Source organism: Bufo gargarizans, chromosome 6 (assembly GCF_014858855.1).
Source record: "Bufo gargarizans isolate SCDJY-AF-19 chromosome 6, ASM1485885v1, whole genome shotgun sequence".
In the NCBI taxonomy this organism is placed as follows: Eukaryota; Metazoa; Chordata; class Amphibia; order Anura; family Bufonidae; genus Bufo; species Bufo gargarizans.
Window position 1 is genome coordinate 108,871,140 of NC_058085.1, and position 12,834 is coordinate 108,883,973.

The window sequence follows — 12,834 nt, forward strand, 5'->3', positions numbered from 1 at the left end:
AGGTCAGTTCAAGCAATTGTTGACTGGAGTCTTTCATGAGTATCAGAAGTTTTTTTACTTGAATGATAGGGATAGTATTATTACTACTTTACCTCATGACTGGAATATCTGAAACAGGAATGCAATTTCCAAAAGCCGCCACTGGGGGTGCTGTGCGTCGCCGTTCCCTGTGATTGGCTGCCCACGGCAGATGTGCCCCGCACACGGCACGTTCTATATAGAGCTGGAGCAGCTGTGGAGGAGGACGGTCCTGAGTGTGAGCTCAGCGCAAGCAGTTTCTCTCAGGAAAGCCTACGAGACGACGTGCAGGGCTCCCGCATCATGGCCCCGGCATTCCCTCCCGGCAGGGCACTGTGAGAACCTTGGACGCAGCCTGTACACCTTCACATATAGTGCAACGTGCGTGGAGATAGCGACTTGTCCTGCGCCACTTCTGACTGTTTGGGGACTTTTGCTCTTGGAATGATGGATAAAAGCAGCCTGGTCACTCAGACGCAGACTGTCCTGAGGGCTGACATCTTCGCTGACCACTACCGAGTTGTGGGCAAGGAGCTGGGCAGGTAAGAGCAGAGTTGGCAGTGGGGGAGTCTACATATAGAAATCCATATTTCTATTATGTTACAGTTTGCAGGTGTCCTGGTGGTTGTTAAAAGTTATTTAACTACTACTCCCAGCATGTACCAACAGTTGGCTTACTTTTTATTCCAAAGCTGGATTTACTTGCTTTTGTAGGGGTATGCTGTAATTCTAGCATCTGTGTGAAAGTAAGAATCCCCCAAACCTATTATTCCCATCAGTAATAAGTGTGTATGGGGGGGATTGTATCTCCCCATTATTAAAATCACATCTGTGTCTGACTGGTGGCTGTTGGCGGAATGATCACTTATTCCAGAAGAGATCATGGTGGGTTCACTCGGTGATTTTTGTAGCAATGGTCACTATATTTGAATTGGTGGCATTTATCATAATGTACGTGTTACAGTGCATCTGTATTGTTCTAGACAATACCTAAATGTATTCTTTAGCATCACAGAAGGTGGTTTGCATTGTTACCTCCATTGATCCCCTAAATGAAGAGGACTTTTCTCTGCAGAGCACCTTTTGATCCTGCTCAAAAACTGGTTGGTGTCATTGATAGTGTTGGGCGAGCCTGCTCGGCCGAACACCTCTATGCTCGAGTCAATGTATTTAAATCTAATTTAGCCTCTATTTCTGAAAAGTTTCTGTCGGGATTCAAACTCAGAACCTTCTACATTACAGCCAAGAATGTTAACCACTACACTATAAAGTTGCACAGCCAGTTACTTAAAATAAAAAAAGAGAGACTTCTGCTGTATATGAATACTTACTAGTAGTAAGTATTCCTATACAGCAGAAGTCTCATTATTTTTTTTATTTTATTTTTAAAGTAACTGGCTGTAGAGCTCTATAGTGTAGTGGGTAACATTCTGGGCTGTAATGTAGAGGGTTGTGAGTCCGAATCCCATCAGAAACTTTTCAATGTTATCTGCGGATGTGTTCTCCCACATAATATCTATTCCAGCTTGTACTGGGTGTTTTATATCATTGGTTATTGAATACAGGGAGTAATACGTCTTCTATACATAGGGATCTCTGCAGAGAAGCTATGACAGATCCACTCAAGTCTATTCAATGTCCACGGAGCTTTGAGTTGATTTATTGGGAATCAATGACTGTTTGCCATTGATATACTTTGGTGATATTGACACCAGTGTCCCTAGTCAAAACCAACTTGATGTTACTGGGTTGCATAGAATTTTAAAGAGGGGCAAGTATGTCAGACATATACGACAAATGTTTCTGATTTGTGGGTGCCCGGCAGCTTTATCCTTGACTTGAGAGCTGAGCACATCCACAGTTGTCATTCCTTTCTTTCTCCACACTCATACTGCTGCAATGGCCGAGTTCAAGCAGAACTTTCATTCTCCCAATGGGTTCATGAGTTGGTGAGGTTCCCAAAAATCAGACTCTTGCTGCATATTTTATGGCTATGCTTGTTAGTCGGATTACCCTGAAGACATATTGGAAGTTAAAATAAATGGTGGTAGTTCATGACTTAGCACCTTCATTGATACCCAAAACAAAAGTTTTGGCACTGGTGCAGGGGCGCACATAGACAGCAGAAGACCTATGTGAAGAACCATCCATATGCCACTTGATATACAATAGCCCATCATATAGCATCCCATTATGTCTCTATCACAAGTTACTCCAAGTCATAAGACACATTGACTCAGTCCTTTATGTGCAGTCTAATAAACAGTCGGAAGATGCTTTCAGAGTGGCCTTGGGTCCCCTTACTTACTAGGCCCCTATGCAATTGCACAGTTTGCACTTGTGTTGTGTCCGCTCCTGCTCTACACAGCACTGGGACCTCTGCACTCATTTTAAGGGCTTACACACATGAACGTATTTTTTCCATGTCCGTTCAGTTTTTTTCTTTGCGGCCTGTATGCGGAACCATTCACTCCAATGGGGCTGCAAAAAAGGAAATTACTCGGTGTGCATTCTATGTCCGCATGGCCGTTCTGCAAAAAAGATTGACCATGCCCTAATATTGTCCACATTACGGACAAGGATAGGACTTTACTATTAGGGGCCGGCCATTCCGTTCAGCAAAATGCGGAATGAACACGGCCAGTATCCATGTTTTGCGGATCTGCAATTTGCACCAGATTTTGGTGGTGTTAGAGATTTTGACCATGTAAAAAAACCTCTCGGCATCATTGAAGAGGTTTGATTTCCCATTGCTTGGCAATTGGGAAAGATATGGCAGAAGATAGGTTTAGGAGGAATTGCAGTACAGATAGTATTTGCACAAAAAAACTACAAATTGATTAGACAAGATCAGTGTTTCATGTACCAGTCACTGGAGAAAGATCCAACCTATCAAAAGTGCCCGTGTTGTTAAATTAGTTGGACTGCGAAGTTCCCGCCTGTGGTCTGCCTCCTATCGTCCATGTGCCTCCCATTTTTTAGAGGAAGGTGGCAAGGTGTTGAAAAAGCTGAAAATGCTGAAATTTGGATGCAAACGGCAACACAATTTGCGAATTTCCTATGCCAGAAAACTGGTATAGAGCTATAATAAATGACCCCCAATGAGTTGTAGCTCCATTTATTACTGGTGACTGCTGCATGGAGACTTGTTTGAAAGGTATCAAATACCTAGTGAGAATTTGTTCCCGACACATCATTAGTAATCATTATAAGGTGTTGACTTAAGCGCTCTGCCCAATTATATACCCTTTGTTCAAATGGGTTAAGATAATAGTGCTGCTCTCTTCCCATACATTCTTCCCATACAATTGTAGATAAAACAGATGTATATTCCAGGATGCCTGTTTACAGATGGCTTGTAATAGTACTATATTAAGACATGTGTAGGCAAACTTGCTCATTACCTAACACATCCAATCCTTTTATGTTATTAGTATTTTTCAGTGTAGTGCTGCTGCAGGGTATTTATATTATTTTACACTTTACTGATTGTTTTAAGGGAACATTCCAGGCAAAAGTTATACTTAGTGCAAGGATTAAGGGGGCAGTGCATGACAGGGAATCCCTTTTTAGTATTCTTGGACCGTGTCAAACACCACCCCCCTCAGGCCCTGTCCAGACTAACCTTTTTAAATTAAGAAATCTATTGGATTTAGTAATGAAACTAAGCCAGCCAGTGCTGGTGCTGTCACTGCACAGCTCCCCAGATTCTCATTTGAGAGGTCCATAAGGGAATTTAAAGGGGTAGTTCTATCTTGGACATTGATGGCCTATTGGGAGCATAACGCAGAATCTGTGGCATGCTTTCTATTCATTGCTGTGGGAGTTTTAAAAATAGCTGAACGAGCGTGCGGGGCATTTTTTGAAAGTCCCATAGTGGCGAATGGAAGGCGCACTGAACATGCATTGTCACCTGTCCATTAATCACTATGGGACTGCTGGAAATAGCCAAGTCAGCACTCGGTCATTTTCTTAACTCCCATTGTGGTGAATGGAGGGTGGGTGCACTTGCATGATGCACTCTTCTTCACTTTGGGGGACCTGTTTTGGAGATAGGAATGGGTCCCAGAGGTGGGACCCACACCTATCTGACATTGATGGCATGGAGTATGGAAATACTTATTTAAGAGCTGTACAACTATCAGCTTGTCCCCTCAACTGAGTAGTAGAAGGTTATCACGTGAAGGATACCCGATTCATGGACTCCATAAGACCTTCCTGCACAGACTCTACACAGTCCTTCACTAAGAAGTTTAAAAATCTCCATAAGGCCTCATGCACACGACCGTTTTTTTGGTCCGCATCCGAGCCGCAGTTTTGCGGCTTGGATGAGGACCCATTCACTTCAATGGGGCCACAAAAGATGCGGACAGCACTCCGAGTGCTTTCCGCATCTGTTGCTCCGTTCCGTGGTCCGCAAAAAAAATATATAACCTGTCCTATTCTTGTCCGTTTAGCGGACGAACATAGGCAGTTATATCAATGGCTGTCCATGCCGTTCTGCAAATTGCAGAACGCACACGGACGCCATCCGTGTTTTGTGGATCTGCAATTTGCGGACTGCAAAACACACAACGGTCGTGTGCATGAGGCCTAAGTCGGATTTTTTTTCCAGCACATCCCCCAGATGGTCGATTAGATTAAGATCTGTGCATATGGATGCCAAGTCAGCACTTTAAACTTTTTGCCATGTCTCTAAATACACTCGTGAACCATTTTGTTTGTGGCATTGTGTATTATCCTTGTCGTGTACTTGGTCTGTAACACAGGGGGAGTCTGAGCAGAAGATCCACTTGATATGCCCTAATAGGATTTTTGGGAAAGTCGTCTCTATGAGACAACACCTTTTAAGAAAAGTGTAAAGCTATAAGTATTTTTTGGGACTGGACCAGACATGCTCCACACGTGCATTAATGAGCCTTGGGCACCCAAGACCCTATCACAGGTTCAACAGTTGTTCCTTGTTAGATCCCTTTAGACACACTATTTGGCTTTTATCAGGGTTGCTCAAATACTTACTTTTGCAAGTTTTTTTTTCTGTTTTCTTCAAGAGCTAACTGTTAACTTGCTGTCTAATAAATGCCACCCCTTGACAGGTCCTATTGTCACAGAAATGTTATTCAGATTAACTTAGTTTTAATGTTATGGCTAATCATTGTATATACAGATTTTACTATTATTACTCTATATGGAGTTTTGTAGGAAAACCAAAATACAACTTGACATCTAGACCCAGAGCAACAAGCACTGATCCTTACGCTACCTAAATCTAAAGTTAAATATATATATATATCAAATCAACATACCATCATGGAATTTGTCACCAGTTTTATGCTGCCCTATCTGATGCCAACATAAGCTGGTGACAAACACCTTGAGTAAAACTGTAGGTCACATACTTATTTGTTTAGTATTGAGGAGTTCCAATGCAAGCTGGGCACAGTCCGGGGCTGAGCTGCAATACCAAGCACAGCCAGTATAAAATGGATGGCACTGTGCTTGGTAAGCTGTGAGAAGGCTGTGGCACTTACCAGAGTGCCTCTTCTAACAGCAGATCTGTGGGTTGCCGGGAGTCAAACCCCCACTCATCTGATATTAATAATCTATCATGAGAATGGGTTAACAGATATGGTAGCATAACACTGGTGACAGATTTCCTGTAGCATGATATACTTGTTTGAGACAGTAAAATACACAGTTGCTGATTACCAGTACCTTTGTTTAAGGTCTCTCTGAATTCCACATAGCCCATAAAGCTGCTATGAAAACATTTGAGCCATTGATCAGTGATGCACAACCTGGCCACTTCAAGGACTGTGTAAATGAAGAGCCTTAAATGCAATGAGTTAATTACTCAAATCATGGCCCATTCGCACCACTGTGCTATTCCTAACACAGACAGGAACGTTATGAGTAACACCAACCCTACAGATTCAAACTTTGGTTTCAATTATGGAACTAGGGACTGTCAATTGGCCTCTATCCACCCAGGACCACACAAGACGTCTTAAAGAGCCATAATCCTTTGTATACATTATATGACTTTTTCAGTAGTATGGCAAATCTGTGGAATGTTAACCAAACTGTAAGGGATGCCAAGAGGAGTTCGAAAAATTTTAGGATTTGCTGATATTATTTCCAACACCTAGTGGATAAGTCCAATTTCCACTTCCATTGACACACCTTATGGCTGAACCTGGAAGTTCATACATGTGAAAGGATTCCAGTGACCTGAAGGAAACTTGTGATCGCTTCCGGAGTTTCCCTGAGACACACACAGTGAAATTTAAGCATGGCGGATGAAGCATTCATTGTTTATGTCTGGAAATAGATTTTAATGCATTTTAGGGATGATCTGGTCACCGGATGTTCTGTATCTGGTGTTTTTAAGGTACTACAAGTCCTGTACGCTATGTACTTCATGGCTCGGGCTGTGTAAACCTACTTTTTGTTAATTAGTTTTCTGTAACATTATTCCTTGAGTAGTAAGTTTGATTAGGTTTATAGAAGGTTGAAGGATCTCAAGACATAAATCTTGAGGGCAAGGTGTTGAGTTAAGGTAAGCAGTCAAGCCATGCCCATCTGCAGCATGGCTACTCAGTTCCACCATAAATCCATGTAGTCAGTTGCTGCGGCAGGCGGGCAGGGCTTGGCTGCGCCGTCTGACCATACCTTTAGAGCAGGACAAGGAACTTTTACCTTTTCCTTAAAGGATAAAAATACCTTTATATGTTCTGTAATGTCAATATGTTCAGAGCATACTAACTGAAAACACAAATAAGGCTTCAGGGTTCAGGCACAGAACATACAGGAAGATTATTGGACACAATAAACATGGCGCATTTACACGGTGTCGATGAACATACAATTGTCTTAAAGGAAGCATTCCCTCCCGACAATTGCCTATTCATCAGTGGAGGTGAAGAGCTTTAGATAAATTGATCACCTCCACTGTATGAGAATGAGCAATGGCTATTGCTATCGCTTGTCCTTGTCCCATTGTTTCTAGGCAGCAGATCCCTGTTTGCACAGCATGATGACTGAGATGTCCGCACGAAAGATCATTTCACCCGATTAACGAGCGTTCGTCAGGTGATCTGTGGTAGGAATGTTTGTTCTTGATGATCTGCCCAACTATTAGGCATCATTTAACTAGACAGCTAAAAGTGTGTGAGGTTTATCGCTGTGGCTGATGCTGGATGATGAATCTAGTGCACCTACAGTCTAAGTTTATACTTTACGCTATAATTTTACGCAAACGTTCTGATGCATATTCGTGGCACATTAGGGCAGATTTACCAAACCTATAGCTGTCTCAATGCACCAAATTTATCACGGTGATTCTGTCTGGAAGGTAAATCTGGTGCAGGACTAGGCGCTTTTGTCTAACTCTATACCAAATATTGGTTGGCTTACTTTGACAGAATTTTTTACGCTAGAATTGTGGTTGCAGTTGCCCTTCCTGCAGATGTCCCTTTCCTGCAAAAACCGCATCCCTTTCCACTGAACCCTGCCCTTTTTCAAAGGAGTCAGAAAAAAATGTAGAAACCCTAGTTGTGCCAATCGGCTACACTTTTTAGACAGATTGTAGGTGCAGATACATTAGTAAATCTTTTTATCTTTATATAGCGCCAACATATTCCGCAGCGCTTAATCCAGACCATTGTTGTCCTCTTTCTGATAGGTCATGCCCTATTGTCACAAACCATGCCCCTGTTGTTGGATAAGTAGAAATATGTGTCTAGAACACTTAATGTGGGGCCAAGCACGTACGTCATTTTTTGTAGTTCAAATTGTGCCAGAATTCTGGTGCATCTTGATTGAAATTAAAGGCTGAAAACCACAGCTGAAGCTCCAATTTCTACCACAGATTGGCAGCGAATCCGCATGCAGATTATCCCCATTGTAATCTAATAGGAATAAACTGCAGCAATATTGTACATCTCATGGATTTTAAAGTCCACAGAGCATTCATTATTATGCACAGATTTTTTTTCAGGAGCATGTGAATGGGTTATAAAATGCCATATTTACTTACCGTACATTGAAGGCAGAATATCAGTATCTGTGATAGTTATGATTAAGAACATTGCGTCTGAAACATGTTAACCTGTGGTGGAGGGTGGTGAAGTCTTACCTATGTACTTTTAACCGGAATTGAAATAAAGACAACACAAATTTTTTCGGATGCTGGAGACTCCAGAATTTGTTCAATTATCCAAAGGACGAGTCCGGTCCACTCCATGCACCGAATATATATATGGTGAGCTGGAACTTTTGTACTTATGAGCATATCTGTGATTTAGGCTAGGGCGACTATTTGTTGCACTAATGTCGCGCAACATTTAGGCCGTTGTTCGGGTCCGCATCTGAGGTGCAGTTTTTGCGGCTCGGGTGCGGACCCATTCACTTCAGTGGGGCCGCAAAAGATGCACGGTCATGTGCATGAGGCCTTATTGTAATGATAGTCTATGGTGTTGCACTGCGACATGTTGTGAAACGACAGTCGCAAAAAATCCATCCAAGTTGGATTTTTGTGCGACTGTCGTATCGCAGCATGTCGCAGTGTGACACCATAGACTACCATTATGATAAATGTTGTGTGACACATGTCGCAGTGTAGTTGTTCCCTTTTTGTCGCGCGACTAATTGTGTAGCCCTAGCCTAAATCTTGACATAATGCTGAATGTGTGAACATGACCTGTGAGTAGAGATTTCCATAAGTGACCGCCCATCTTGAAAGTGAGTTGTTATCCCATAATGTTTGCCATAATTTGTAGTAAGAAAGTTGTAGGGTTCAGATTTGGTCAGAGAAACACATACATGTAGTTTACATGCTCTACTCATGGGTTTCCTCCAGCTCCTCCTGTATCCCCACAGGAAAATAACATTTTTAGGTGAACTCTAAAGTGCTTTAAATAAGCAACACTTTGGGGACATAGGTCCATGCGAATTTAACCTCTACACAACGCCATGGAATATGTTCATGTTATGTACCGTATTTTTCACCCTATAATACACACCTGAACGTAAGATACTATATTTTAGAGAGTGCAGTGCACTGTGCTGTGACCCGACGCTGCACAACTTGAGGTCACAGAGCTCGCCAACATCCCCACGCACAGCCAGCGGCCGAGGACCAAGAATCGGTGAGTACAGAGCCCGCACAAAGGGAGTGCTGCATTCACCGCCTCCGAGTTCTCCTGTACTAATGAGCTCTTCCATAATGGAAACGCTCATTAGTATTTGCCCTATAAGACGCACTGACATTGGAGGGAGGGGGTAGTGTGTCTTATAGGATGAAAAATATGGTAATTGACAGGAAATAAATACATGGGCTGTAGGGAGGAATGGCTTGAATGTGGTGATGGTGCTGATCGTTCTAAACAAGATATGGCTTTCCTTCAGTGCAGAGTATACTATACAGAAAGTCAGAAGGGAACTTCCTCTTTCATGATCCCTGCGGTTTTGCTGGAGACACATTGAATTTATCACCATACAATAAGCAAATGTGACTGTCTGTCTGGGAATGTTAGCATGAAATCTGAGGATGGTCAGGGGTTCTGATAGTACTAGCCCTAGCTATACATTTACAGGGGAGTTATTCAAGAGCTGTGAGCTGATACATTGGAATTCCAAGCAGCCCGGCCAGGTCAGAAGACAATGATTATATGACCTGTCCTCTTATTTACTAGTAGCCGCATGATTCTCCTTTCTTGTTTTGGCCCTGGTCAACTGTGTTAGCAATGACATTTATCTTTCTAGCCTTACACACCAAAACAAATGCAATTCCTGCTGTGACAATGCAGGTTTTAGGTTACTCTATCATTAGTTTTTGTCCATCCATGACCACACAGTCAGTAAATTCAGGTGTAGCTTCTGACAGACACGCGGAGCATTGGATAGACACTTTCCAAAGGTGGAACCCATACTGATGAATACAAGGATTTTTTTAATCTTTATCGCACAAGTATCACCCACAACGTTATATCTGTCTTCAGTGGATGTTTTTACAACGCACACACACTAGTGACAGTCTCAAATGGAGCCACTAAACCAGTTTTTAGGGTGCCTGGATGAAACCAATTGCCATGCAAATACGGTAGTCATTGGAACCACTGGGCATGTGTCTTATTGTCCATAAATAACCTTCTGTTTCTTCATACACACATTTTTGCTGCCCATTGTCTTGAGCTCCTGTACAACGTCCCATCTCTTTACTCTGCACTTCAACTCCCTATGGAGATGTAGAATCTTACTTATCCTGACAGAGATGCACTGACAGACTCTCACAGCCTGGGGCCACTTTTCCATGTTTAACATTTTTTTAACTCTCTATGGATTTGTTGAAAAAACTGTTTATATGCTGCTGCCTTAGTTTCAAGTATATAGCTATTTCTAGTCATGTGCTGATGCAATGGTTCATGCTTGACTTTGATTCTGATCAGGATGTATGTTCCAAATCGGAACGGGACAGATCCCAGGAATCTGGCAGCTAATGTGACTAGATATTTGGTGCTGGAGACTAAAGGCCCCCATACACATTAGTACAAGAATGCCCAACCTGCGTCCCTCCAGCTGTTGCAAAACTACCTGCCTGGACAGCATACAGTTATTAAGGCATGCTGGGAGTTGTAGTTTTGCAACACCTGGAGGGCCGCAGGTTGAGCATTCGTGCATTAGTGTATTGTCAGCTTAATTGCACTGCTTTCAACAGGACCAGACAACAATCTAATGTGTATGGGAGATCCTGACTTTTCTCTAACAGATGATTATGAGAAGAGAAGGGTCTGGCAAACTGTACTTTTTGCCTGGTCCTTTGTTCTCCCTGGAGATAAGCAATCACCAGATGTTTTTTTTTCCAATGACATGCTATATATTTAATGAGAAGAACCCTTCTGTTCCTTTCAGTCTGATACAGAAAAATAAAAAAAATAAAGAGACATCCGTAGTCCAGGAACAAATAAACACATATAAAGAAGTCCCCCAATTCCATCTGCGGACACTGCAGGCCTCCACAGCAGAATAAAAAAAAATATATTCATTAGATAGACTGACAGTCTGCATGATTGCAAAAACTGGATTTCCCCTTTAATATCTTTCATACTTGCTACTTCTGTTTTGTTTTTCCTATATTGCAAAAAAGCATTTTTTTTTTACCAAGCTCTGTAACTTACAATATTTAAAATTGTTTTTGCATGAAAAAGTAGGAGAATTCACAGGCTAAAAGGACATGGCCAGCAATCCTTCTCCCTTGCTTAAACATTATTATAATGACTTTGAAACTATGTAAACAGCAATGTGGGATTTCGGCTACCATGCTCTATTTTTTATTCTACCGTAACTTATAGCTGGTTTACATTTCCCGCAGTTTTTTTTAAATAATCGGCCCCTGTAAAGGTGCTGCAGCTTACCCGATGAAATAGCGAAACACTTGTTCATCGGGTCACCTTTCATACGGACACCTCAATCATTGTTTCTGGGCAACAGATCCTGCAGTGTGGACAGAGATCTGCTACTCTGAAACAATGAATGTGTATGAGGATGAGCGATGGCTACGGCCATCATTCGTCCTCATACAGTGGAGATGGTCACTACCTTGTAAATGCCACTTTCACCTGCACTGAAGAGCAGTCAGGTATTTGGAAGAAGCAGTCCCTTCCCGATAATTGTCTGCTCCATCAGGCCAAGTAAACCCACTATGAGGCTGGGTTCAGACCTGAGCGTTTTACAGCGCGTTCCTACGCGCTGTAAAACGCTCAACAAGGAGAAACTAATGCTTCCCTATCGGCATGGTTCTCACCTGGGCGTTTTACAGCGCGTACGATCGCTGTAAAACGCCCGACGCCCCAAGAAGTACATGAGCTTCTTTGGGGCATCTTGTTGCGCGTTCCCGTATATAGACTTCAGCGGGAACGCGCGACAATGGGCGTTCGCTTGTCTCTGTATGCGCGATTTCAACCGCCCGTACAATCGCGCATACAGAGCGTACGTTCAAGTACGCTCAGGTCTGAACCCAGGGTTAGAGTTTACTAGAATAGCCAGTTCAAGGCTGCAACCAATCCATTTTCTAAAGGTAGATAAACTGCTGCCAAAGGGGGATGCCGAAGACTTAGTCCTTTCTCCCCATGAAGAATACCATCTGAAAAGGGCGTGCATGTATATGGGGTTTTTCAGAAGAATAGATATGAGTGTTCAGCCTACAGCTATTCAAGTCATATCCTCACCTGTAGCCCCATCCACTTGAATGGGTTTGTATTGCAGTTGTAGGTAAAAAACAAAACAAAGCAGCCATAACCTTTTAGGCTAGGTCTACACGACGACATTTGTCGTGCGACATTTTTTTGCACTAATGTCGCGTGACAATTTTTATAATGGCAGTCTATGGTGTCGCAATGCAACATGCTGCGACTGCGACGCAACAGTCACAGAAAAATCCATCATGGATTTTTCTGCGACTGTTGCGTCGCAGTCGCAGCATGTTGCATGTTGCAGTGCGACACCATAGACTGCCATTATAAAAATTGTTGCGCGACATTAGTGCAACAAAATGTTGCACTACAAATGTTGCAGTGTAGTCGCGCGACAAATGTCGTCGTGTAGACCTAGCCTTATTGTCTAGGCATCAGAGGGTCATGGATTGAATCCTGACTGATCAGCTGTTGAAGACATTTCATATAAGGTATACCTCTTATCAGTATGGTAGGAAACTACCTTTGATGCATTGAAAATTATGCCAAAGATTGCATTTGAGTTGTAAGCACCAGAAAATAATTTACTCGGAATATTTACATACAATTGATATAACTGACCTCT

General features: G+C 42.5%; 1 protein-coding gene across 1 annotated transcript in view; it reads left to right on the top strand.

The window, feature by feature from the left end:
* The first annotated feature begins 207 nt into the window (after nt 1-207).
* Nucleotides 208-12,834, top strand: part of LOC122941460 (serine/threonine-protein kinase 17A-like) — a 64,005-nt gene continuing 51,378 nt past the window's right edge. The window contains exon 1 of the mRNA XM_044298727.1: nt 208-560. Within this exon, the coding sequence (XP_044154662.1) occupies nt 463-560 (98 nt within the window). The 5' untranslated portion in view covers nt 208-462. The remainder of the gene's footprint in view (nt 561-12,834) is intronic.